This window comes from Ictidomys tridecemlineatus, chromosome 1 (assembly GCF_052094955.1).
Source record: "Ictidomys tridecemlineatus isolate mIctTri1 chromosome 1, mIctTri1.hap1, whole genome shotgun sequence".
In the NCBI taxonomy this organism is placed as follows: domain Eukaryota; kingdom Metazoa; phylum Chordata; class Mammalia; order Rodentia; family Sciuridae; genus Ictidomys; species Ictidomys tridecemlineatus.
This window is the reverse complement of record NC_135477.1, coordinates 117,390,464-117,418,409: the sequence shown is the minus strand read 5'-3', so window position 1 is coordinate 117,418,409 and position 27,946 is coordinate 117,390,464. Positions and strand designations below refer to the sequence as shown.

The 27,946-nt window shown below is 38.0% G+C and overlaps 1 protein-coding gene across 4 annotated transcripts; it reads left to right on the top strand.

Annotated features, from left to right (window-relative positions):
- On the top strand, positions 1 to 27,366 carry Nrep (neuronal regeneration related protein). 4 transcript variants are annotated; one of them, XM_040272258.2, is made up of 5 exons: positions 1 to 156; positions 548 to 591; positions 1,928 to 1,991; positions 21,561 to 21,638; positions 26,360 to 27,366. In XM_040272258.2, the coding sequence occupies exons 3-5, from the start codon at positions 1,989 to 1,991 to the stop codon at positions 26,483 to 26,485; spliced, it is 207 nt and encodes a 68-aa protein (XP_040128192.1). In that variant the 5' UTR covers positions 1 to 156; positions 548 to 591; positions 1,928 to 1,988; the 3' UTR covers positions 26,486 to 27,366. The 4 variants fall into 4 exon arrangements, with proteins under 4 accessions (XP_040128192.1, XP_077901662.1, XP_013215028.1 ...); XM_078045536.1 differs by lacking the exon at positions 1 to 156 and adding an exon at positions 256 to 374; XM_013359574.4 differs by lacking the exon at positions 1 to 156 and having other exon boundaries at positions 396 to 591.
- The last annotated feature ends 580 nt before the right edge of the window (positions 27,367 to 27,946 follow it).

Genomic DNA, 27,946 nt, shown 5'->3' with positions numbered 1-27,946 from the left:
TTTGTCCCCCAGGGGCCCGGCGCGGCACAGTGGGGGCTGCGCGGCGAGCTGGTCGCCCGGGGCACGGGCGTGGGGTGCTGGCAGGGCGCGCGCGCGCGCGCGCACGCGCGTGCTGGCCGCTAGCCGACGGGGCCCTGAGCCGCCGATTCCTGCCGAGTAAGCAGTCTGGCTCCTCGGCGGCAGCACAGTGGCAGCAATGCTGGGGCGCTGGCGCCGAGCCAACTCCATCAGAATTAGCTCATTGTTCACTAGTACACTAGCGGGAGGGAGGGCGGGAGGGAGGAGAGAGAGAGAGAGGGAGAGAGAAAGAGAGGGAGAAAGAGATTGATTTAGAGAAAGAGACACCAGGCACACTCTTGGAGAGAGCGCGCAAGGCAGGGAAACCTTCCCCTCCTTCTTTTCCAAGGCTGCACTTCTTGGAAGTGAAGCCGGTTTGGGTTGTTTCCCTTCCCCCTCCTCCCTCCTCTTCCTCCACCCCTTTCCCCTCCCCCTCCCCCCAGCTGTCTTTCTAGCATGATGCCCTTTTTCATCCACATTTGTGTTTCAGGTGTAGAGAGGAGAGAGAGTGAACAGGGAGCGGGGCTTTTGTCTGTAAGTATATGCCATTCTCATCCCCGGCTGGGAGCGCTGCTTTCTCTTTTGTGTCGATTCCTTGCCGTTGCTCTTAGCTGGACCCTTCAACCCTGCAGAGTTCATGCTTCTTCCCTCTAAATTTTAAAGAGCTGAAACAGATACCTTGGAGAAAATCTAGCATTTTGGTCCTGCTGCATTAAAGGCTAGAATTTAACTTGAGCTTTTTTTTTCTTTTTTATGCACAAGTTAAGAGGGAGAAATGAATTCTTTTGAGAAGGGGTGGGGTTTTGCTTGCTTGTGTGGGTAATTTTGTTCTTCTTGCTCATAAAGCATTGTTAGCAACTATTTTGTTTCTTTGCATTAAATGCACTTTGTTGCATACAAGCTGCCCCCCCCCCAACCCCAATGAAATGAATTTGTGTCCTTCCATCTGTGCACTTGATTACTCTTTCCTCTTTCAACGCTGCTGCCGCTGAGGGTCTTTTCATGCTTTCAATCTTGCAACACTTTTTTTTCTGCATTATCTTATAAAGCATTTGAACTTGGGGTGGGGGGAGCTTAAAAATACATGACTTTTTTTCTCTTGGTGATGATGATAACCTGATTTGCATTTATATGTATCTATAATAACATTATAGGAAAACTCCAAGAGCTTATGACACCCTTTTTGAGAACTTTAAGTTTTTCCATTCATCTTAATTTTTGCCATAACTTATATTAACAAAAGAGCTGTGCTCTGATAGCATAAAGGTATAAAGGTTGAGGGAAGATCACTATAGATTGTACGTTAATGTTTGTTTGGTTTGGGGAGAAGGGCATAATGGTGTATATTCCTGACTTTTTTCCCTGTGTAGGTTTTTTTTTTTTTTTTTTTTGTTAACACGGAAGGTTATGTAATGCAGTGCCATTTCCAAAAATATCCACTCTGAGGCATTACACTACACAGTGGAAGGCTGATTCCTATTCTGCCGTCTTGATTGCAAATATACTGCCAGTAGTATGTCTGGGAACAAAGAGCAGCCAGAAAACAATCTATTTTTATCACTTGATTCTACTTTTGAGTTGCTAAACCTTTTGAACTCCTCTAATTTAAAGATGAACCAAACACTAGGAGTAGCCCAAGGCTCTGCAGAGCCAGGTACCAGGGATTCCTTTGTCCCTTATTTAAACCTATAGACCACTTGGAAAGCTCTTTCTGAAACCCCAGTAGTTACTGTAATTTGCATGTAACTTATCTTAACCTTAGAAAGTGGTTGGTTGTTTGTAACCTCTAAAGAGGCTTTTTTTTTTTTTTTTTTCATTTGCTGACCTGTGGTGAGGCCATGTGTCTACTGTGTTTAAACATATTTTGCAGGTTGGTCTCCCTGGACTGAAGAGAGGGAGCATAGAAGCCCAAGACTATTAAGATTCTCAAAATGGTAAGAATTGGTCATCAGAGGAAATTCTCAGTAGCTTCTTATCAGTCTTTATTACATATAAATATCAGCCACCCACCTTCATCTGCCACAACCCTTCATTGTTCCTACCCCAGCTGACCTTTAAAAGGTTCTATCTCCAGCATGTGGGAGTTTTGCAGTGCAGCAATTTGTGTGAATTGGATGTAGTGAATTAGATCTTTTGACTTGCAATCATTTTAAATAGAAAACGAAAATTCCTCTTTCAGAGTGAAGATTTATTCAACGGGAACAACAGAAAGTATTCTGTTCTTTAAGAATGACATGTTGTGATGTTCATGAAGGGGGTAACACTGTGTAGCATTCAGACAAAGCAATGGGTCTTATATTACAGATAGCCAGAACTTAGCCAAAAATTATGGGTCTGAGTCCAGCTCCAGTATATGCTATCTTTAAGAGCAATATATGAAAAAAATGAATTTTGTATTAGTATACTGTATCTGTTGTAATTCAAATATATTTGTGGAGTTTTGTTGTTGTTGTTGTTGTTGTTGTTTTTACTGATTTATTACTGTATTTATAAGAGACATCTACTCAGTTTTAGAAGTCAAGCATGTTACCTCTAAATAAAAGTGCAACTATTTCTGATAAGGATTATGATCCATAGAGAAGGCAGTTTAATGTCTGATAACTGATGAAGTAAAGAAATAGAGGGAATGCACATTAAAAACATCTGAATTACTATATTAAACTTCTTTGAAAGATTCTCTCCTTGGAAATAAGGTTGAACTAAAAAAACAATAGAAATGTTATAAAACTTTTCATGAAATTACAGTATGTCTTAGTGCAGATGTTTGTACTTTTTAAAACACCTCTGCCACTTAGAATGTGACCCTTCAGAATTAGTTTTAGCTGTTTCCTTTAAAAGAGGGTGGAATTTAGTTAATCAAAATTGAATCTGATATACTTCATGTTATCTTTGAGAACAACCAAAGAATAAACTTCTAAGGAGAAAAATGAATCAGAGGCAATTAAACGAGTTCAGATTGACTTTTATTAACAAGTAAACTTTTAAAATTTTTTATGTTTGCCTCACCTGTCATTTCAACAAGTGGATATTAAAGCACTAAATAAATAGATCTTACTTGGGCCAGTATGGTAATGGCCAAATTAGGAAACCTGACGTAGGAAGACAAAAGAAGTTAACATAAAATTAAGGTAATCAATGGGTTTCTGCAAATGGTTTCTAACTTCATATTAAATTCCTTACTGGCCATTGGCATAGAGTAATAGGATGATATTAAAATAGACTGCTGTGAAGTTTTTGTTTACTTAATTCTTCTACTGTCACTGAACAGACACATCATCTTGCCTCTGGTTTTGTATCCAGAACCGTACCATGGTGTGTCACTGCAGCTAGACCACGAAGATTTTTATGTTGCAATATGTCAGGTGATGATTTTGGTTAAATGTAAATATGACCACTGACCCTGCCATACCACCCCTATAGGTCAAGAGCAAAGAGCAAATATCATGTTTCTTCAGTAGTGAGTGGAATGAGCTTTAAGAAGGCAAGTATGCCTGCCAAAGCCAAGAATGAAAGTTAGAACCATTCAAATGCAGAAAAGCAAATGCAAATTAATATTACATGTTAATTTCTTACAGTTGTCATTTATGTATGGTGGCAGAAAGGGAAATCACAATTTGTTGCTCTTGGAAAGATTTTTACTCATGAAAAAAATTCTTACAACTTTTTGGTGATCCTTTCATCAAGATGTCAGTCCCTTTTGGCACAAGCCCATTGCTTGAAATTAAACCACTGACAGTTATTGTCTGTGGGTGATTCCAAGTAACTTTCTAGCAATTCTCTTATTCTGAAAGTCTGAGCTCTTAAAAAGTCTTTGCACATATTAATGTAATAAAAAAGTTTCAATTTTTTAAAAAATTTATATTAGTGAACTTATATTTTTAAGAACTTTCTCCTTTTTGGCAAAATGAAGTTAATTTTCTTTTCCTTGATTAAAACTGGAATTATTTTGCAGATCTCTATATCTGTCTTACTTAGAGACTTAGCCCACAAACAATAGAAACTTTGTGATGGAAGCTGATTTAGCTCCTGACCACCCCTAAAAAAAAATATATATATATATATATATATATATATATCTGTACATACACGTGTGTGTGTGTGCGCGTGTATGATATATATGTGCATGGCTTTTTTTTATCAAACTTGTATTTCAGTTAATATAATATAAAACACTAAAGAGTTCCTAATTTTAGTGTATTTAGGCTGTTTGGTAAAGGGTTTATTTCAAATACAAATTAATAATCAACTCAATCCAGTGTAAGAGACTTATCAGTAAGCTCCAGAATTCTAAACAGTGATTCAATATCCAATTTTTTCATACCCTAAAATGGTAATGTTTCACAACAGAAATTTGGTAACATGTAGGAATCCTACAGTGCCTTTTGCATTATCCAAAAAAAAAAAAAAAAAAAGACACCACTTTGTTTACCTCTGAGGCACCATTTGTATTGTCTTTAGTGTTTGGGCCCCTTTAAGTACAACTGCAGGGGGCGCCATTCACATAGATTATAGTGTGTATGGTAATAATACCTGGGGTTGGGCAACCTTGAGTAAAGTGTTAATTTTGAGTATAAAGTTTACTGTATCTTAGTTGATCCTTATATTCTTTTCAGTAACTTCTTCAACATTTTCAGTTTCTAGGGAACATGCTCCTGCCCTTAGTTTCTGCAACTGGTAGAGTCTGCAGAGTTTTGCAATTATTGTGAATCAGTAGAGATCTTCAGCATTTTTTTCATTTATATTTTACTTTTTTCCTATATTTTAATTTGTAGGACTATATTTTTACTTAGGTATTTTATATTAAAGGAACTAGACACAGGTATGTCAATAAGAAGAATACACTTCAGAATGAGCTGATGATCCTATTGAGTAATTTGAAAAGCTAAATTATTTAATCCAAGGTTAAGTCTTGATTTTCAACATGATTACCCTCTACACAGTAAACTTGCCTCCCAGTATGTGTGTACTGTGGAATCACCATGGAATAAGTAAGGGCTCATTATGTTTCAACAGAGACCTAGGAATTAGAAAAATTTAAGTTCTCTTTATGGCTGATGCTGAGCTTTTTTAAAAGATGAGTTGACTCCATTGTACCATTCATAGAGCTCTGCTTTCTGCTTAGTCTGTGATTTGGCATTCATGGGCTTACAAGAAAACTCTTTGCAATAATCTCTCCATTAACATAAGGTTTCCCTGTTTAAAAAATACACATGAAGATTGGAGAGGGCTGAGGTCCTGTTTGTAGCCTGTGCCATTGAGTTTGGAATGTAAATTGACAAGTTGCTCTGGTAGAGATGCTGAAGATAGTTTCATGAAGGTAATTTTATATGGTACTTTATTCTGTTTCACCAAACCTTCCAATGCACTGTGAGGGGGAGAATTAGGAATTGTTTGGGGAATTAGGACAGTAGAGAAAATCTATCTGGGTTTAATTTCAGTCCAGCTTCCTCTTGAGCTATGTAGATAATTCAGATAGAAGAAGATATTTGAGCAGAAATCTTGGAATAAATAGCTATTCAAACTCCATTTTAACCTGATACTGTTCTAAAACCTTAGGTATAAATCATGAAATATGCTGACAAATCCACTATATTTTAAATCTTAAGATTTCTTTTTTAAAAAAATATTTTTAGCTGTAGATGGATATAATACCTTTACTTTATTTATTTAGTTTTTTTAAAATTTGTTTTAATTAGTTTCACATGACAGTACAATGATCTTGACATATCATACATTTGAATCAGATGGGGTATAATTTCTCATTTTTCTGTGCCTCACACATGCCAGGCAAGTGCTCTACCACTGAGCCACAACCCCAGCCCTAAATTATAAGATTTCTAAAATAGGAAAATATGCTTCTATAATATAAATATTTTGTTAAAATAAATGAGTAACCCCCCAATATGAATTTTGCATGTTTGAATGTTCCTCTAGCTGGTCATATGAAGACACAAAGTACATTCAGGTGAATCAGAATGACTGGGGAGCTTGGTAGGATATGCATCGCTTCCTTGGTCCAAGTTTTTCCTTGGTGCTGTTCCTGGGTGGAAAGTCTTTTAAGGCCATATCCTCAGAGCCTAAGTGAAATGGAGGATCAAAATAATTATCTGAATAATTATGCTTTAAAAAAAAGGCCATGATTTTGTCTGATTCATCTTGGTAATTCAGAATGTTGCTGGAGTGATGTAGGAGTGGGAGGGATTTGCTTGAATTATCTACATAATTCCTGTGCTATACAAGAACAGACTAGTGATAGGAAATCTTACCAGCAAATCCAATTCGAATATACCAGGGGGAAATGAATCAAAAATACTTGGACTGTGTCATCTTTGCTGATCAAGATATATTGCAAGATTCCAACTTTAAACTCCTCTGCTTTGAACTGGAAAACAGATTAATCATTAATCTGAACCCATATCTGTAGAAATTATGATTGCTAAAAATATCATTTATCAGATCTAAATTTATCTGAAATAGATATTTCTAGAAGTATTTTTCACCCAGAGAAGCCTCAAGAATACTTCATCTCAGTGATTGAAAACATAGCAATGATCCTGAAATATCAATTCCATTATTAGAAGTAATGACATGGTATTAATCTAGCTGGCATTATTTGTTAGATGAGTCTTATGCATTTCTTTGACCCAACTGAATTATAGCCTTCCCACCCCTGCCAGAGAATTTTTGAACTTCATACACAGTTTTAGGAAAGTATTAAATACGTGATAGAAACAATAAATATTTGGTGTATGCATGCTAGTATCTATTGTTGGAATTTTTATTAGGTTTTAGTGAGTTAATAATGATTAATTTTTGTAAACTAGAAGTAATTTGCAGCCTTAACCTCTCCTTCTAAACAGCCAGGAAATGGAAAACAAATGTAATTTTAGTTTACACAGCAAATTATTTCCCATTATTTATTAAAAGGCTAAAAACCTTTGTGGTTAAGCTGTAAAGTATGGCACTTGCCCAAAAAAAAAAGGCTTGTGGTTGCTCACCTTTACCAGCTTTCAGAGCTACACTGTGGGTAATATGGTGAGTGCTGCCTGTCTGGGTTTGATCCAGCTGTGGTGCTCAGAACTCACAGCAGCCATAAAAATCCCCTTCTGAATCCAGGAGGAGATTTGCTCCTCATATTGGAACTTTAATGCTCTCACATATTTCTAATATAATCTGATTCTGTGATCCTCAAAACACAAAGGCAATATACCTGAAAATACTGAATCAAATGAGAAGAGTTAGAAGTAGGATTATATATACCTTGATTCTCATGTCTGTTGAGCAACAAGTGTTGTTTGGACATTGTGTTTTTCTTTGCATTGCAGAAGGTACACACTTGGCCCCTGCCCTCAGCAGATTTATATTTTAATTGTGGAAGGAAGACAAACATGCATGAGAAACTTAAGGCAAGACAATATAATCTCAGGTAGAGTTGGTAAGAATGCAGAAGAATGATTGAGGACAGGCGACTGGAGATAGCAGTGGAAAACTTTTGTTAAGAAGGTACAAATGAAGCTAGAGCCAGAGAAGGCAAGAATATAGCATGCCTGCTACCACTCACTCCTACTCCGTGGCAGGTATTGCTAATCAGCCTTGACACCCATTATTATTATTCACCCTGAATATAATTTCAGAACCCTCAATATAGTGTTCCAGGAAACCATTCACAGTTGATTGGCATTGACACAAAATTTCGAACCTAGAAGTGAACTGTTTGCTCCTTGAGAGCAAGTACAGTGTCTTATGAAGCTTTTTATTCCTTCATTATGGACTTAACACTAGTCCATAACAAAACATTGAGTGAATGCAGAATTAAGAATATTTGAGTAGATTTAGATGAGAGAGGAGTATTCCAGATAAAAGGAATACATTAGAAAGTGATGCTTGCAAAAATGCTTCCTCTCTGTTCAGGGTCTCTGTGCTGTCAAGGATGGACCTCACAAATTAGACCTAGATGTCAAGGATTTGATGTGCTAAGGAGTAGGAAGCCACTGAGCAGTCATCTCAGAAATTACCCAGTGTTCTCATAGCTTATCAAATTCTTTCAGGTTCTTTGCTTTTTGATTGTGTCTAACAGAAAAGAACATAGATCCTCACTCACATATATTTTCTGATTAAAGATAGAGCTTACTTTATTTGCTACCTCTCACTCCCATTGAGGTGGTGGGAAAAAGAAGGTCTCTAACTAGAAAGAACTGGGAACTTCCCAGGAAGAGGCAATAGCACTTTCACTAGGAATCCCTGCAGGTTCAGCATTGTCTGCTTTGCCACAGGGGGTATTGCTGCTGTGCTGGTCACCCAGAGGAGGCACCATGCTCCTTTCAATGAGGCAGACTGGGTGCAGGCATGTGCTAACCACGGGTGCTCAGCCGCCTGATCCTCTGTGTCTTCCTAATGGGACATAGTGAGTTGCACTCAATGTACAAGCCAGAGATGAGCATCAATCATAATGAAACAATTTACAACTTGAGGCCTACAGGCTGTTACTCATGTAGTGAAAGAATTTGGCATTCTTTTCCTACCAAGTGGAAGGAAATCCAAACCTTCATTGACGTATTCTAATGGGACTTTGGAATGGATCCCACATCTGTGAACCAGTATGATCTCTGCTTCCATACCTAACCAGGGTCTGGCATATCCCCAGTGATCAATGACTGCCTAAATGTCTCTGGAAGAAGTGAATGAGCCAGTGGCCATGAGTACCAGACAATTTGTTGTTTCTGGCCAGAACCATGTGGCCTAGTTTGGGATTCAAAACCACCAACAGCCTGACCTTTGTTATAATAGTCCAAGAAATGAATAACCACATACTGAGTATAAATTCACTGCTCAAATCCCCTCTCACTGAGTATTTTAGAAGTGTCAGTGTTCGGAAGGTAAGGAGGAGAGAGCTACGTGAAATCAAAGCTTCCTACAAACACAGCTCCTGAATTTCATGTTCCCTTCTTGGTTGTGAGAAAGTTCAGAAAGCTAGGTTTGTATGGGCTTCTGAAAGAAAAGTGTCAGCTTAAGGTAGAGTCCCACATTTCATCCAAAATGTTGGCTGTGGAGTGCCATCACATACTAGGTTATTAATGGTATTTTTTCAGCAGGCGGCAGTTTGTCTCTCAGGGTCTCATTGAGGCAGTCTTGACAGTAGAGCAAAGTCTGCTCTGGTTTGACAAGATAATGAAATCTTTTTAAATAGAATTATTGCCTTGTTAATGCTTTTGAATGTTTTCTAATCTAAGCTTCCCCCACTCTCCTTAAAGTGTTAACTTTACCAAGCTGGACGTATCTAAAAACCCTTGATCTTAGACTCTTTGGTTCAGTGTTCATCTTTACCTTCATAGAGTTAGACATAAAAATAACTTGAACTTGAGAAGAAGGAAAAGATCCATAAGAAGAGAGGGTAGCCAAAGAAAGAAAGGTCTGTTTGCCTCTTTTAAGGCTGAAATGGGGAACCCAGAGCCATTGATTAGAAAGGAAGGAAGAAGAGCTGAACATTTTGTTGCCAATAAATAAAATATTGAGCCAAAACCTCACCAGTAGGTAATTAGAACAAGAGGGGGATTCATAATGTGCACAGAAGTGTTGGTGTGACTGCCTGCTTCTGGCTGATCACCCCCTGCACTCAGATCACCATCACACACCACTGTCCTTTGATTACTGGGGCAGGTAACAGCCTTCCTGGCTGGACTGAGTTTGATACAAATCCAGCAAGGAAAAGTACTACAGTCCAGTGACTGAACAGAGAGAAATTTACAGAAGTTGTTTTGTTTAAAACAGGTCCAGGCATTTTGAGGACACTTTTATTGGCTAAAAGTTGGTGTGTATATAAGGAGCCTATTCCGAGGGAAGAGTAGAAAGGAAGAGAAAATGTTGCTTCTTTGACAGCCCACATTCTGAACTGTCAAGGAAAAGCTATGGTCAGTACTGAGATGGATAAAACTTATTGACTCAGATAAATTTGACCCTAGTAGGGATTTGGTATGAAGTGCTTCCTCTGTAAGGTACGGCTTCATGCTCTTCCCTAAGTCATCCTAGTGAAAAAGATCCCAAAGGCTTAGTGGGACCATGATCTCAGAGTCTGTCCTTATGCACATCTGCCAGGTGGTTGCTGAATCTCAGTATTTGTCAGTGTGCTGTGCAGGTTTGGCAGCACATTTTCAGGCACTTAGCCCAGTGTCTGCTACTTTGTAAGAACTCAGTTACAACTCGCTGAAAGGAGGAATACAGTGCAAGGGATTCACCCATGGTTTGAAAGCTTGCACTATCAGGGCAATTCAATTGTATGGTTAAGAACATTAGGATTTGAAAAGATGAATTGTATTAACTAGCCCACCTGTCTCCTGAATAGACCTTCCTAGGATTTGGTGGCTTGGGTTGTATTTATTTATTTATTTATTTATTTAAATGTGCATATGTGTATATGTGGGTGGTTGAGACAAGGTTTCACTAAGTTGCTTAGGGCCTCACTAAGTCACTGAGACTGTCCTCAAACTTGTGATCCTCCTGTCTCAGCCTCCTTAGTTACTAGAATTATAGGCGTGAGCCACAATGGTAGTTTTGTTTTGAAAAAAACATTTTTTTGAGGGGATTAAAAGTTTTCTTTGCTCCTCTGACAATTCCAGCCCAAAGTGATGGGACACATTCTTTGATAAGATGCTCACTCTATAGGGTTACAAATTGTCTACCAAATATCTAATACCTCAAAGAAAGTAAGTACTTAGTAAATATTTCTTGGGGTAATTGAGATTATATACCTAACCACTTCAGGTAATACAAAATCAGAAGTCGTGCTCTTCTCTTCTATGAGCTCTTCTTATCTTCATGATTTTAGTTCTTAATTACTTGGATTTGTCTTTTCCAAAGCCTAGGTGCTACGAACCAGAACTGACTCTCCACTTCTTACTGCTCTGTGGAGACTTGGGTCTAGTTATACATTTTAAAGTGCCCTGGCTTGCATATGTTTTTTTCTTCTTGATAATAGAATCTTGAATTCTTCTGATCTTGTTGTTGTGGTCTGGGAGCCAAGTCTCCATGTCTTTTCATTTAATCTTAATCTTCATTAAGTAACCCCTCCCACCTTTTTTTTTTTTTCTGTGAAGACTGCTTTTTAAACTTAATTTTGTTATCTGAGTCTTGGCTATCTACACTCACAATCAATTCAATCAGAGATTCAATTAAATTTGTTCCTTGGCCTCATAGAAACAATTCATCTGATAATTAATGTTTGAGTTTTTACTGAGCTGTTCTTTTGCTGTTTAGACAAAGCTGGAGGGATACCACATCTTTGAGGCTGAATAGACCACTCTGTATATAATCTGAGGATCAAATATGGTGTACTTCATTGCTGGCTATTTGATATTTTTGTGATGTGAGTTACTAATAATTGGGTTCTTACTCCATCTGCATCATTCCATTAGTCTGTCTCTAGAACTGTCTAGATTTCTAATATATTCATTTAAAGTTTCCAAATGGAATCAGGTTAAATTTATTTTTCTTTGTGAATTTACCATTCTTAGTAGTTATTCACTGCATCTCTGTTCTAATAAGTGTTTATTTTCTTCCTTTTCCAATTAGGATCACTTTATATTTTTATGCAGTGTATGGTTTGTGTCTCTGCACATCATTCATAAAAGTGAGATTTTAATTCTCTTCTCTTCTAAGCAGTTTGTTTTTAAATTGATTAGAATTTTGAAAAAGCAAAGTTATAGTGAACATGATTCCAAATGTATTTGATGACAGATACATGGAGTTAGATCATCTATTGGTAGCTCATCTGAGGAGGAGCTGTTTGAGAGTTCATTTGGGGGTCATATTAAAACAATTTGGTTTCTCAGCAAATGCCTTGTATAATTAGCTGCAGTGATTGCTAGATATTTGTATTTGCTGAACATTTCCTTCCAGGGAATACTGAAAATAGACAAAACTGTGATTACCATTATTGCTTGGGTTTAATTAGATCCAAAGTCTTAATGTAGCCACACCAAGGTTGCTGCTCTCAGACTAGTCTTTCCTCAGAAGCAATGCAGCTCTTGAACACTGGAGAGCATATCCTCTGACAGTGTCCTTAAATGTGACTTTATTTTTTTTTTAAGGTTTAGTCATATTTGAAGGGTGGCTATTGGAAACAGGCAAGAGAACGACAGATAATTTGGAGAAAATTACACTTGACAGTAGGTATCAGAAATCTCTCTACATTTTATCACAAGAGCACTAAAAGGAGATGCTCAGCACCTACTTGGGGGATGGATAATAGGCCTCAGCTTTCCAGGGGCCTCCTGGTGACACTCCAAGTGGCTCTGGGGAAACCCTAGTATAGATCACTTCTGACAGACAATCTTTGAGAAGAGGGGCTGAGTTTGTCTTCTGTCTTCTCTGTTTCTTGGTTTTGTGACCTTGAGCCAGTGCTCGCTCTCTCTCTCTCCCATGGTATTCTCATCTGTGGAATGGTGAGGAGGATGAGCAAAGATCCACTTTGGTGTCTGATCCTATCACCAGCACTTTACATATATTGGTTCATTTCATCCTTGCAATAAAACTGTGAGGATTAAATTAGTGCACCAGGAAAGCATGACTAAAATTTTAAAAACCCAAACATTATAGGCTGGGCGTGTATGGCTCAGTGGTACAGTGTGTGCTTAGTGGTTCATCCCAGTACCCCTGGCAGGGGAAGCCAACCCTTCCCCCATCATTATAATGGATTCTTTGATGCTTTTTTACAGAGAACTTCTGGTCCCCAAATATACATATTATGCTTGTGTGAGTTCCAACAACCCACATGTATTGCACATAGCTCTCTTCTTTGGGGGAAGTGTAAATTTGATGTTTGGTTTACAATGGAAGAAAGACTGAGGGGGAAAAAAAGTAAGTATGAGGTTGAAGTCTTGTTGAAGACAGCATTTGGATGAAAGTCTCTAGTTTCCAGTGCCATCTTTTTCATGGTAATAAGAATACAGATGATTCCTTTTCCAGGGCACTTCCCCCTCTTAATTTGATGTTCTTTTTGCAATTACTTTCACGACTCCTGAAGCATGTACTTCTTCACTGACTCCTAGCCCTGAAACATCCAGAGGTTAGGGGCTCCTCCCTTTGTTCTTTTGTGCTTCCTATGCGTGAAAGGAGCCCTCATCCAAGAGAAGCCTTTGCACAATCCAACTTGGCTCTGTCAGTGGGGTTGAAAATTCAGGTGGTATATACGGCAGTAACACATTCATTCTCACCTTATCCAATTTCTCTTGTAGTATTAGTTTTTTTGCTAGTTTTTCCAAAGAACAGGTTACAGGAAGCCTTTTAGTGGCCTCTTTATGACCTGAACATTTGTAGCATGCTGATAGAGATCTGGATATATTTTTCCTTTTATTTTTTTTAAAGGTCAAACTTCTTATAAGAAAAGATATATCCTCCTGCAATAGAAATCACTTTCCCTCCAAAGTTAGTGGTCTGTTATGATGCTATTTGCTGCTGAAGAGATATCAGTCTTTAAATGACCAGGACAGTGCATGACAAGCATTGAACTGTGAAATGACTTTAGCTGAATGTTGAGGACTTTGTAACTGCCAGGAGAAGAAAGTACATTAATGGAAAGAGTGAGTAGTTTCTCTTGGAATGAGCATTTGTGGAGAAAATGCAGGCTTTTCTGGAAAGCTTAGTTTTACACATGTCAAAAAAAAAATGCTTTGGAACTTCTTTAGACTCTTCAAAAGCAACTGACTGTCTTATCCCACCCAGACCATGGAAAATTCCAGATTCTATGTATAGATAAGTAAGTATGATCCCACTAACTTTTGACTGAAGGCTTTAACAAAAGAAATGGGATTTTTAAAGTAATCCGTGCTGGTGAAAATTTTTCCACAAGATTTTAATGGTTAACAGTAATTTTTGGACAGGAAGAAAGAAAGCATTCTTGGTGACTAGAAATCAGGCTTATAATAGTTATCTGAAGGTGAAACCTGGGGTAGCATATGTAAAATTATTCAAACTAGCTAATAAAGGCAAGTCTGGATGTTTCCTATTAACCTTGGAATGTGTTGGAAAAAATCCTACTATCCAGATGTCCAGTATTGGAAAGCATAGCAAGAGCGTTACTCTCATTTGTGGTAGAGAATACTGTTCTAAAATTCACAATTGTGGTTTAGTGTGCTGGGGCATAAAATAGAATTAATATTTAAGCATCCTTCCTCTTTTTTTCTTCTTAATGTACCTTAAAATTAGGGGAAACAGCACAAGATGTAATGTTTCTTATTTCTTGGTTGCAACTGAAAACCAATTTATATAACGGAATAGGTGGTCCAGACTTAGAACTGAGATGTGTTAAGTAAATATTTACTTGAGAGGTAAAAGATTTTATTAACATATTTGTTGGGGTCATGGGGTAAGGAAAAGCTTATGCTATGCATTTATTAAGTGCCTGAGGGGCCTTTTTGCTGCAAGTTGACAAAGACTATTTTTCCTTTCTTTCATTTTTTAATTTTTTTTTCTGAAAAGAGCAAATATCTTCTATTATGGCCTCTACCTTCTTATTGTTCATTCAAACTACATAATCTCAAACCACTTTTAAAAAGCTCCTTTATTTTTTTTCCTCTTTGTTTGGAAAGTCTTCTTAGATATTACTTAGGAGATTTGTTTCCAAGCTTTATTCTTGTACTATTTCTCCTGGTTTACTTTGGGCTGTTATCAGCTATTTGAACTTTGTTTTGTCTTCATTACTGAAGAGAAAAATAGCCCATTAAAAATCAAGATTTGAAATGTTGAACTTACTTCCTTGAGTTCAGTCCACAGTTTGGCTCTGATTTCTGTACCAGGCTGACCTCCAGTCCAGGGGAGGGTGCCTTGGCAGAAATCTGAGAATTCCTCGATTGGAGACTCCCTTTTTTGGATTTTTGGAGTCTTTAGGTGGATTGCTTTGTGCTGAGCATGTTCCTATTGGACAGGAGCGAAGCTGAGATGAGAGGAGGAGTTTGCGCAACCTAAATATTTGCAGTTGACCTCAGAGTTCACCCTGCTTAAATAAGCCAGTGGCTGCCGCCCCTGGCCTTGAATCACACACCATCAAAGCCCGGAAAACTCACATAAGGAACAGTTTTAAATAGCGGTGAAGAAGAAAAGTCGAGTACTGTTGTCAACCTTTTGTGGCTTGCCCCTGACTTGATTTGTTGCTCCCCTTGCAAGTCTTTGCTGTTATTCTTAGAAATCAAATTTTAAAAGACTCAGCAGCCAAACAAACAGAATATTCTATCGTGGAACAGAGTGACTGGAAGCTCTTTGTGCTGAGGATTAATTTCACATGTAAACACTTTCATTTTGTTGCCAGTGAGGAGATTTTCATTTCCTTTCTCTGCCTCGTTGAACTCTAGAAATAAAATTCCACAGCTGTCAGTTCCCACATATTCCTCAGCGTCCTCTCAAGGTGGCTTCACAATGAGCAGAGTGAATTTAGAGGATTCCACGATTAAAGTCTACGCAGCTTGTTTCAGACACCACAACTCACAAAGCAAAAAATTAATCTTTGGCCTGCCTGACATGTGAAGTTGAACAGTAACATAATCTACTGCCCAGTGTGACTAAAATGTGAACATTCCCTGGGTTTATCCTGGGGATATGCACCCAAAGCGAAGCTAATGCCAATGGGTTTAATCAACTTGGGAGCTCTTATTGTCTTCTTTATGAAATATAGTATCCTCCTCCCCCCGCCCTACACTATTGCTACATGTGAAGGACTTGTTAGACCAGGCCACTCTCTCAGGAAACCCTGAAAGTGTCAGCAAGGTAATGCAGCACAGTCACAAAGGCCCTGCTTTCTTCCTAGCAGGAGCACATTTCTGGTTATTGAGCACAAGAGTCAGGTGTTCATTCGTGACTCTATAATTACCCATTGTTACCACAGCCAACTCCTGTGTCTGTGTTTGTTTAAATGAGGTCAGTGCATATTTCATTTAGTGTCCAAGCAAGAATGTTTGCCAATTTAGGCACTAATGCTTTTATTCTGCTTTCTAGAGTGTGCAGAGATTACACACATCATCTGAATGGCCCCGTGTTCTGTGTACTTACCTTTTGTCTTCCAGTAGCAATGGTTTCCCCCACTGTGTGCTTCTCTTGAAGAACATTTTCTAGGCTAGGTGGATCTCTAAGATTAGGTCTCCAGAGGGACAGCACAGCGCATCATCTTTTGGCACCATCTGACCTTTGATGTAATGTTGTTCAGAAAAAAAATGATCCTTGCAGTTCATTTATGGTTTCAGTTTACGTTCTGCCCTCACATGACCAGCAACACTTGGGAGCTGAGTGGCTTTTCAAGAAGATTCTTAATAGTGTTACTTCAAAGGGTGTTTGCAGAAATGAAGTACATGTATAGGTACATATATTCTTTAAATGACAGGTTTCACAACATCTTGGCCAGTTATGCAGAACAGAACATGTACATATGTGGGTACACAGTGTTTAATTGGCTGAGAGATTATGAAATACACTCCTTTATTACACAAAGAATTAATTATGCAGGTTGGACACCTGCTGCCCTTAGCTGCTTTCTTAATTGCAGGGGATACACCTATCCTTGTTAAGTCTAAAGGGGCCATGTGTGCACATTCTTTAAATTCACAGGACCCCATCAAGGACAAAAAAATATTACGATGAGGATCTTGAGCAACAAAATTATGCATCATATCTTTATGTCAGATTTCTTTGAAGGCGTGTTAACCAATTAAGTAAGCAGCATTTATGTATATGGTATATTTTTTATCTGAAGAAAGATATCACCCTGCCTTTGAGGGTCATTAACACAGGACAGTGAAAAGAAAGATTGGTAAAGATGGTAAATAAATAGGAGTGAATTTTGAATTTAGAAAGAGATAATAGATACAATTTGAATTTTACAAATGGTATAACAGAATCCGTAGGAAACATCAAAGCACTTTTAGATCAATTCTGTATATGAACAATGCTGTTAGAAAATACACAGCAAGTTTTGAAACAAAGAGCATACAGAATTTAAGCAGTAATCTACTTACACATGTTTTTTAGAACCTGGAAGAGAGGTCTCTGGTTTCCCCTACATTTTATCTTTCTAATTTGGAGTGCTAGTTGTCAGCTATAGTTCATATCAAGTAACGATTGCTAACAAAATAGTTGCCTTATAGGCTTCAAAAATGAAGTAATTTCATTTTGCACTGTCCAGAGAGTAAAACAAGCCTCAAGAGAAAGAACATTTTATATACAACTTGTATGCTATGATGGAGTCTCTACCTGCAAACACATTTAAAAGTATCAGTAAGAAATAGTGCATTTTCACACAAGCCATATTTAAATATATAGTAGGTTTAAATGTATGACATGCACATGAAAGCAACATATTTATCATGACTAGTGAATTTAATTCAATGGGTTCTTCACATTGTTCTGTTATTTTTAAAACTAATCATTGGTGAGATAAAAGTACCATTGTAGAAAAATAAGTATTAACTAATAGATCCAGTGAAAAGTATAAACATATTTTCCCAGAATTCAAGAAAAACGTTTACATAGTCTCCAAGTAGAAATTAAAATTTCCTATTCCTCTATATTTACATAAACCTTCATATTTTCTTAGTTATTGAGGGTATGGCTTCATTCTCTCATTCCCTATATAACTTGTAAAAGAATAGTGTTCTAGAGAGTTTTGAGGATTTTATTTGTGCAAGAGCAAACAGTTTATTTTATACCTGGAAGATAGTTTTAAAAGAATGTATACTTGTGAAGATTAAGGCAAACTCTGGTTTAATAAAACAAAACAAAACAAAAATCTAAGGTATTTTCATGTGTATTACCCAGAACCTTTGATTTCTGAGATGCAAACCACTTGCAACAAGAGAGAAGTCATTGAAATATTAAAAAAGAAAAAGTTAGTTTAGTTGGTCTTCATGAAAAACACCAACTTGACTACAGAACAGTGAGTGAATGGGACATAGTATAAGCCCCAAGGTCATCCTTGGAGCATCAGTTGACTGACACCAAGAAGAGTAAGCAACTTTCCAGTCCAGCAAGGACAGAAGGACAGGGAATTTATCTCTGTTTTCTGACCTTCAAATTGTCAGCATTCAAAATCCTTGGTCACAAGGCCATTGTCAGCTCTGAGTCTTCTGAATGAGTAAGAAAGGTTGTGGGTAGCCATCTTACATGGTGTTCCTTCCCTGTGTCTATACCTTATTCTCTTCTTGGAAGGATAGCAGTCACTTTGGATCTCAGCACACACCGAGAACATCTTTTTAATTTACCTCTGTAAAGCTCCTCTCTCCAAAAACATTCAGATTCTGAGGTACTGGTAGTTAGGACTTCAGCATATGAATTTGAAGGGATACATAACACACACTTTTAAGATTATCTTTGCATGGGTTGGTCACCCCTCCTTGGCCCACTCCCGGAATTGAGCTTCTGGACAGCAGGAACTCTATTTCTCTTCTAATCACCACAGTGTCTGGCACATTACAGCTATTTCATGAGCTCTTAGTGAATGAGTGCATGGAGATTGGTAAGAAATTTGGAGTTGAAAAGTGGCATGGTGTTCCTCACTGCCAGTGGTAGAGCCTGAGTAGTAGTCGACTAGATAATATTCACATGGGAAATTGAGGCAGAGAAAACACAGTGCACTCAAATCAAGACACTTAAATGGAACACGAGTGCTTATTGCTGTGACCTCCTATTCTCTGTGTCCAGCACTGAGAGTGAAATGACAGTTGAAGCTCTCTCATGCAATCCCAAAGGTCAGGTCTGAGTCATTTGAGAGCAAGGAGAGTGATTGTCAATAGATATTTTTTTCCTTAACTTCTTCATTTTAGGATCTCAAAATACCACAGGTTTAAGAAAGAATAATAATATATAATAGGTAGTATTTATTTCCATTGCCTAACGCCTTTTCCCCAAAGCAGCTTTATTTAAGGGACAGAGAGAAACTGAGAAAAAGAAATTTAAATAGACCCTTTAGATACTCTATCTAGGGATCTGTACATTCTTAGAGACCAGCCAAGCAGGTTTTAGGGATGTATCTGAGAATCCTCTGTCCCTGCCATTTTTGGCTTAAGGTCCTGACTTTGAAAGAGATTAGAAGTCTTTACCTCAAGGCCAAAATGACATTATTTTTTCCTGTAGTATACAATGATTATTTTATGATTCAAATACTAAACAATGCCTAATTAGAAATGTCTTTGGTACATTTGTGACCAAATAAATACATTGCAAAAGAAGGAATACATCTGAAGCAAGTAAAAAATTTTCTTTAGTTGTGGGTTTTGCTATCAAGTACTAAATATTCCCAAGTTCAATGGCAAAAGTCATTGGCCATTTTTCTTAAGAAAAGGAGATTCCTTTGGAAAACATATTGTTCGAATAAGTGTAATAATTTCTGAAAGGCAAGTTATTTTGACTTATAAATTAGACTTGAGTTATTGATGCTTTGAAACTAGAAGTTAAATCAAAAGCATGGTGATTTCGTTAAAATGGTATCTCAGAGAAGCACAAGAAAGAGAAATGACAACATTTACTTGACTTTGCATATCATTGCTTCCATATACTTATTAAGTTTTTACATGAACTTTTGTCAACATTTTTGGCTTCTAAGGAAACACTAATAATATTTTAAAATCATGTTTAAATCATGTTTCTTAAAGGAGTAGTGTTGGAAAATGATCATTTTATACTCATTTACATTAAATGAACTCAAAATTTGGGGTATCCTAAAGTTAAACTGGAATTCTATATGTTATGACTTTGGTATATGCCTTGAAAAAAATGTGTGCGTATCTTTTATTGTAATTTTGTTGTCATTACCCATTCTGGGCTCAAGAGAATGTCAGGAGTGATTGCATGTCCCAGAGCAAGGCAGATGGTGTAATATTTCAAGAAGGAGCTGGGCAGAGGAGGGGAAATCTGTGGAAGAGGAAGGTGGATTAGGTTTGAGGGAACCACTTGGCTCAGACAGTAGACCCGGTACAAAGTAAGAAAATAGCATCAGTTCTTGCAGGATGAGCTCTCAAGTATGTAACACTCACTGTGGGTGGTGACCGTGGACTTGTGTAATTTTGAGGTAGAGGTGGTAGGCGATTTGCATTCTTGGATAATGTGAGGGCAGCAGGATAGTGGAAAGAAGAGGGCTTTGAATCTAGAAACCTAGTATGAGTTACATTCCTACCCAACATGGTCTGTGTTGCTTTGGGTAAGTTGGTTGACCTTTTTGAGTTTCAGTTTCCTCATCTGTATAATGATATTAAGACCAACTCACAGACTTATCATCAGGATAATTATATAATGTATGCAAAATTGCTCAGTAAGCTGGGATGTGCTATAAACATTACTGGTGAAGAGTGAAGATAGTTGCTGTTATATTATCCAAAAGAGTGAATGCAGTTAACCACCCATATTTCCTACTCCAGACCTCCTCTGAACCAAATCGATCTGCTGGGACATACAAAATATTACATTCAGCGCAATGATTAGTGCTTTTAAAACCCAAACTGACATCTAAATCCACTTGTTCATCTATTAATGAGGTGTGATTCTTAATTGTTATTTATTAAATGTGGGACTTATTTATAAAACTTAGAGAATCAGATCTGGAGGGAATGTTACCTAATTTCATCCCTCTTTTCCAGCAGGGCTGTAATCAAATGTGAATTAGCCCTGACAGATGGTTGTTGGATTCTGTTCCTAAAATTTTTAAAGAAGATTTCACAGTTTTCTTCTAAATTCTTTTAGTAATTGAACAATTCTTGTGCCAAGTTCTTTCTTATAGCTGACCTAAATCTGTAGTTGTAATTTTAAGTCCTTTCCCCCACTCCTGTCTTTACTGGAGATGGAGAACAGCTGGTCAGCAGCTTTATGCTAATAGCTCTTTGTATATTTAAAGAAGAGTTACTCAGTTTGCTTCCCTCTCTCCACCTCCTCCTACCCTCCAGAATCCATCCCCTAGTATTCTCTGAATCATTCATGACAATGCTGCCCAACTCCCTACCCCTCTCTCAGATGCTTGGCTGTTTCATCCAGCTGGAAAGAATGTGTTAGTGGCCACATGGCCCTGGAGACAATCAGGAAAGCTCCTGCCCACTACTTTGTGCATAATCTTTACCCTAATAAGAAATGATTAGAATAACTCCTGACAGTGTTTGATGGGTACCCAACAGACACATTTATGTCATGAACATGGACCTTTGCAAGGATACTTACACACAGGTTGCTTTGCAAGTTAGGCCTCCCTGGTGACTTGGTGCACCTGACATGCCATTGAGCTACCACTTTGCTTGCTAAAGATAACATTGATTGATATCTCTGCTCCATTGGACTTGATCTTAGAAGACATTTAGCTAACACTCCTGAGAATAGTGTACATTCAGAAGCACACTAACAACTGGAAAGAGTTAAAGGGTTTCTCCAGCACTCTTAAGTTGCAAATGGGGGAAATAAGTGATCATTGAGAATTGAGCTCATTAAACTGATCCCAGGTGATTTCAGGTGCTTTTAATCTGAACATGTGTATTTTTATGTCTCTGTAGGTTTACTACCCAGAACTCTTTGTCTGGGTCAGTCAAGAACCATTTCCAGACAAGGAAATGGAGGGAAGGATTCCTAAGGTAAGATCCTGATCTACCATTTTTGATGGGTACCTGACAGACACATTTATGTGAACACTATTTTCAATTTAGTGGTATTTGGGGAAAAATGTTATTTCTTTTTCATTTTAATATCCATTATATGCTACTGTAATGGTCCATTAGCATGATACTGTGATGACCTTGGAAAGAATATATATTTTTGAAAACATAACGTAAAGTCCTGTGACTCTTATAGTTCACTTTATCTTCCCTTCTTGCCAAACAAGTAAAAAAATATATTTTTATGTAAGAATCATGGAATCAATTTGTCACATGTGCATTTTACAGATTCCTTGTTGGACAAACTCAAATATGATAAACCTAAAAACTAAAAGAGGTGGTTAGAATCAAGGGATTTTTTTTTAGTTGTAGATGAATATAATACCTTTATTTTATTAATTTATTATTTATGTGGTGCTGAAGATTGAACCCACTGCCTCCTATGTGCTAGGCAAGCACTCTACCACTGAGCTACAACTGAAGTCCCGAGGATTTCTTAAAAGTGTGAAATGATGACCTTTTCTTCTGCTAATAATTCCTGGTGTCTGATAAGATTCCCTATGAAACAAAGTGGGAAGAACATAAAAACTGTTTTATTCATTTTCCTAATTTTTAAGTTGAAAAAAACATTTTATATTAATATGGTTTTGTTGCTTTGACATCTTAGTGTGACAATTCTCTGCTTTAAGAAAATTTTTAAAAATTTATATTTCAGCATCATTTTAAGACAAACAAAAATTTTTCAGTTTTTACCATAGATACCTTTAGACTTTGCCTTTTAAGATAGATATCAATTTGACCTCAGGGAGGAGGATTGTACTTTTTATCACTGACACTAATTTTTCAATGAATAAAGAAAAAGTCTGTTGGAAATAAAATTTATATTCAAAAGTTTTATATGTGTCATTGACTAATGGTAAAGCCTTCCCCCAGAAAACACTGGTATTTCAATGTTTAAGAAACTCTTCTTTACTCTAAAAAGTTTTAATAGTTGCAGGAGTTGAAGAGATTGTGTCAACTGGAAGTTCATACTGAAAGAAAACAATCCTAAATCATTTTTAATCTTTCAGGGAATTTCTTAAGGTCAAGGTTGAAGTCATTGGCTGAAAAGTAGAGGAACAAAACAGCTTAGGCCCTGCCTGATCTTCAAGGTCTTTCAGGATTCAGGCCATAAGCAGTCAGACAAAAATACTCATCTCTTCCTTCATCATCCCATACATAATGGTCCCTAAAGACTGAAGGATTTGAGTATTCAAAAAGGCTGGGAATGGGGTAGGGAAAGGATGCGTTCAGTGTCCCCCATAGACCTGCTCGTCTAGTGTTGAAGAGAGCTAAAATACTAGAGCTGTCCACCTACAGCAGCAGCACAGCACTAGACTGTGTGTGTGTGTGTGTGTGTGTGTGTGTGTGTGTGTGTGTGTGTGTGTGTGTGTCTGGGAACCAAACCCAGGGTGCTCTGCCACTGAGCTACACTCCAGCCCTTTGAAAGATATATACTTTTCCCCTAGACATTTTTATTGAGCCAGATCAGGGTATAATTCCCCTGAGGCAGCTTAGGGTGAAACAGAAATACAAGCATAGCCTTTTCCTTAACTCTTGCTTCCTTAGGCATCCAAAAATTCTTCTGTTTGATACTGGTGACATCAACCAGATGGGTAAGAGCAGATGAAGCTCCTCAGTGAGGTCAGCAGTGTCACCCTTAACTCTTTGGAAAGCCATCAGGGATCAGATCTTGCACACACTGAAGCATGCATGCTCTAGGGGGTGGGCACAATGGATTGCAAGATCCACACCTCTGCCATTTTAAGTTGCCTCCTCTCTAAATAAATGAGTAATATTTTAAGCATACACTATTTTTCTTTCTCTAGCAGTTTTGTTTTGACAAAGCACATCTTTGCATAATTGAAAGGAAAATAATCTTGATTAACTTGGTCCAAAGCACATTATTGAGTAACTGGGGGCTAATCTTCTAGTAATCATCAGAAGGGAGGGCCACCTACCAGAGACATATCAGCTGTAGTGACATCCAGGAGAGTAGGTCTGTGGGGGACACTGGACACCTCCATTCCCCACCCTACTCTTAGCCTTTTTTAAAAATATTAATCCCTCAGTCTTTAGGGACCATTTTATGTGGGATAATGGAGGAAGAGATGATTATTTTTTTTTCTGAATGCTTATAAGGCCTGACATCTGGAAAAACAAGATGTCTTTGTGTCTATTCTTCCCTCTTCAAGAGGCCTCCTTCCCTAGTTGTTGAATCCTAAAACTCCTTTAGTGTAACAGAAAGACTATTCTTTAAGACAGAATGGGTGAGGGATAAATGGGAGGCAGACTAAAATCTAGTAAGTCCAAGGTTCTAAAGGGAAAATGCACAGAACTGTGCCCACCCCCTACCAGGACCTCCTCTCCTTGCAGGCATGTTAGTCTGTGGGCCCTCAGGGTTGGTCCTTCAACAGCACACCTCCATTCACAACTAACCACAGTGGGCTTGCTGGTGCCCCATTACTTGGGTGTCTGTCTCCCATTGAGCAAGTTAATTATGAGCAGGTTGGGCAGGGAATGTTTTTGTTTCTGTTTTGATCTCTGTGGGCTTAGAATCTAATAGCGCACTCAAGCACTCACAACATGAATAATGAACAAAAAAATGCGTGAGTATTTTTAGGACCTCAAAAGGAAGGGGGAAAAAAGTAAAAATGTTAAATACTCTGCTTCCCTTTTTTTTTTTCTTTAAAGAAGTACCTCTTTCCAAATTACCAGGTTTTCCATTTCATTTTCTTGTGTATTTTTCATGGAGGTGAAAGGGTACTAAGACTGAAACTTGTGTTCAGAATGCAATTGTTCAGTAAGATAATTTTTATGAACTTTTGATTTCCCTTCCTTGCTGGACTGTTGACAACTAACAGCTATTGAACTCTTCCTTTGTCCAAAACCTAAGTTTGTCATGTCCTGACTATGCTAACTGATCGACTGAGGGGGAGGTAGTGAGTATGACATTATTTTAAAAACACCAGCAGATTTCTCTTTTTTTTTTAATTTTTGGATTAAAATTATTTTCACAAGTACAAGGAGCTGACAAATATTATAGCAATTTTATCTTAATCCTTAATGGTATGTGAGTGATGAAATATATTTTAATTTAATTTTCTGGGTTTTCCCATTGGTAGATACTCAAACAACCTCTGAAATCACAACTTAAGCCCTGAAGCATTAAAAGTCTATATTATGTGGATTTTACATACATCCTACAAATGTTATATGCTTTCAAAGTCTGAGGTATTTAAGCAAAATTTAGGCACACCAGTTGTTTCATATGGAAAACCTGTTCAGTAAATAAGACTTCTTAAAGTTCAATTATCTGCTGCATTTTGTTCAAACTGAGGTTGCTGGAAATGTTTATTCAGTTTTGTGTTGTTTAGAAGAGGTTCTCAACTTCTGAATTCTTAAAAATAAATTCAGATGTGATAATTTAAAGATAACCAACTAAGAATATCACTTTAGTCCAAGTCCTTATATCTAATCAAATTCATTTTTATTAAAACACGTCCTGTTAGTACCTGTGACCTGAGCAAAAAGCAAAAAGAGAGAGAGAAAAACCAGATCCTTTAATAGATCCTTTAAAACCACAAGGGACTTTTTTTTTTTTCCAAGAAAACTCCAGCAATTAATGGCTTAAATAAAAGACAGTCTGTTGTCAAGCTTCAAGCTTTAGTATATTCATAACTGAACAGTCCTTGTGTGGTTAGTTAAGACTTCTGTATTGCTTGGGTAGTGGGCCTTATTATCCTGCTCTCTTGCTGCCTGGTTGGGATGGAGGGCTGCTGTCTACTGCTGGCCCCTTCAGTGTGTCAGCAGAAGCTGTATGGTGGATGATCATCAGTCACACTGAGGTTGGATCATTGTAAGTCAGAAACACAAAACTTTGCTCATCAGGTTTAGAAAAGCCCCACTCAACCCAGACCAACTGAATCATGCACTTATCTGGCCTTGTTTTCCCACTGTCCTCCTCTTTCCTACAGCCACAATTCAGGCTCCCCTCACATTATTTCCTTACCAAACACTTCCATTCTTGGTGTCCTCTTCTGGTTCTGACCATTAGGGCCCACATAGAAGGTGCTAACTGCTTATAGAATAAACCACACATAGAAAAGATTTATGCAAGTAGTTTTAAAATATTTTTGTTATATTTTAGAAAGCAGATCATTACTTCTCACCACACCACCTGCTGCACTTTAAAAAAAAAAAATTTACCTATGAACACTCCTATGAGCACCTCTCATCCAGCCTGACGTTGGGTCGTATCTGACACTACCAAATATCCCCAGAAATCTGACTCTCAGGAATGCTGCCTCACACATGGCTGGCCACCACCACCATTAGAGAACCACTTGATTGTACTGAAGCAAAGGCGGTTAGTGTTTAATTGCTTCATGCCCCCACAGACCTAATATTTACATTTGGGTGAACTGTGTTTAATATGTAAACCGTTTGCAGAATAGCAGGAGTTCAAGGATAAAAAGTGGGTAGGAAGGTTGGGGATGTAGCTCAGTGTGGATCCCTTGCCTAGGATGTGTGAGGCCCTGAGTAGGTAGGAGAAGCAGAATTTAAAAAAAAAAAAAAAAAAAAAAGATGGTTTCAGAAGCATGACTGTTTGTCTTTTTTCTCTCTGTGTGTGTGTCTGTCTGCATCCACCTGCTTTATAGGGAAGACTTCCTGTCCCAAAGGAAGTGAACCGCAAGAAGATCAATGAGACCACCGCTGCCTCCCTGACTCCACTGGGCAGCGATGAACTCCGCTCCCCAAGTATCAGTTACCTCCACTCTTTTTAATCGTAACACCTCCATTTGTATTACATATGGTGTATGGGTATTGATGAGGTCATGGTATCATATATGGGATTTTTTTCTGTGTAAATCATCAAGTATACGAAGAAACTATGGGACTCTGAGCCTTGCTTTAGAGAATTTACAGTGGACAAATAGGTATCATCAAACCAGTTTTTAATCATTCTGACTCAAGTGAAAATGCTCAGAATTTCACACTGTGAATCCACGTTTACAATCCCCCTACAGGTGGGCCTTCAGGCCTGGTTCGCTACAACAGTGTCTTCCACAACTCAAACTCCCACTGCTCTCACACAACTGGTCCACTCCTGCCTTTTCACTCACACAGCTCCCGACTGCTTCTTGCAGAGGCTGAGAGTCCCCATTTTTTTTTTCATTTAGATGTAACAAGCCTAGTAGTTTATGTTCATCAATTGTCTGTATATCTCTATATTTTATCCATGTACTCTTTTGATGTATAGAAGTAGTTTGAAACTCATTGTTTCCTTGTGGTAAGTGACCGAGATGCTGCCACAGGACCTGAGACACTGATGAATGGTGCTATTTTGGACTTTCAACATGCTCCTTGGCGAGGTAGCTCTGATGGAGTTATTTTTTATTTCCATGTTCTAAGAAGGTGTTGGTACTCTGTTTCCCTGAATGTTGTTCTCTAGACTGGATTGACTTGTTTTCCTTGTGTCTTCAGTGTGGCTTTCTTCCTCAGTGTTGTAGGTTGAGCGAATGCTACCAAGAGTGTGAGAGACTGTCTTGATGGCTGGCACTCATGGATATGCAGTCACGGTAGTGGGAGCAACCACAAAACTGTAATTTACTTAACAAATCTCTTCCAATCCGTAGCCTCGCCTGCCTGACTTACAGAAAGAAAAGCAATAACTTTACAGGCATTTTGAGATGTCTCTTTGGATTCTTTCTTTTTGACCAGATAATTTTTTGGGGGGGTGGGTGAGGGATGGGGGTGGGTGGTAGTGGGGTGTGGGGAAAGGTCTACTCTTTAAATAAATGCCATGTGAAAAGAATCCAAAACATTGGCATCTGTAGGAATATGAAAATTCCACCTTTCCCAAGAATTAAGTTGAAAAACTGTATTTACAAAGTAATAATAATGATGATGATAAAAGGCAGAGCAATGTTTTTGGGCAGTTTTGACAAGCAAGGGTAGATTTTACATTTTTGTCCTTGCTCCCAGTGAAATGGATAAACAAAAATAAAATCAGATAATACCATCTACTCATGGAATGTTGTTGTGTTAGCCAGTCTGAAAGCCCACCTTAATTTTTATATAACTTTGTCTTTTAGCTCTTCCTTTGACAGGGCAGGCCTTGTTCTGAACTGTACCGCTTCTGACTGTTAAACACCGATGACGCATGCGCTGCACTTCGTTCTCTTCTTGCGCCCCCATTGGCCTGAGTTTCTTGTGCTTTACTCCCACCCCCCTCCTTTGTTAGA

Coding starts and splice junctions, on each gene's coding strand:
- Nrep (XM_040272258.2), top strand. Junction 21,639..26,359: donor TGGAGGGAAGGATTCCTAAG/GTAAGATCCTGA, acceptor CCTGCTTTATAG/GGAAGACTTCCTGTCCCAAA.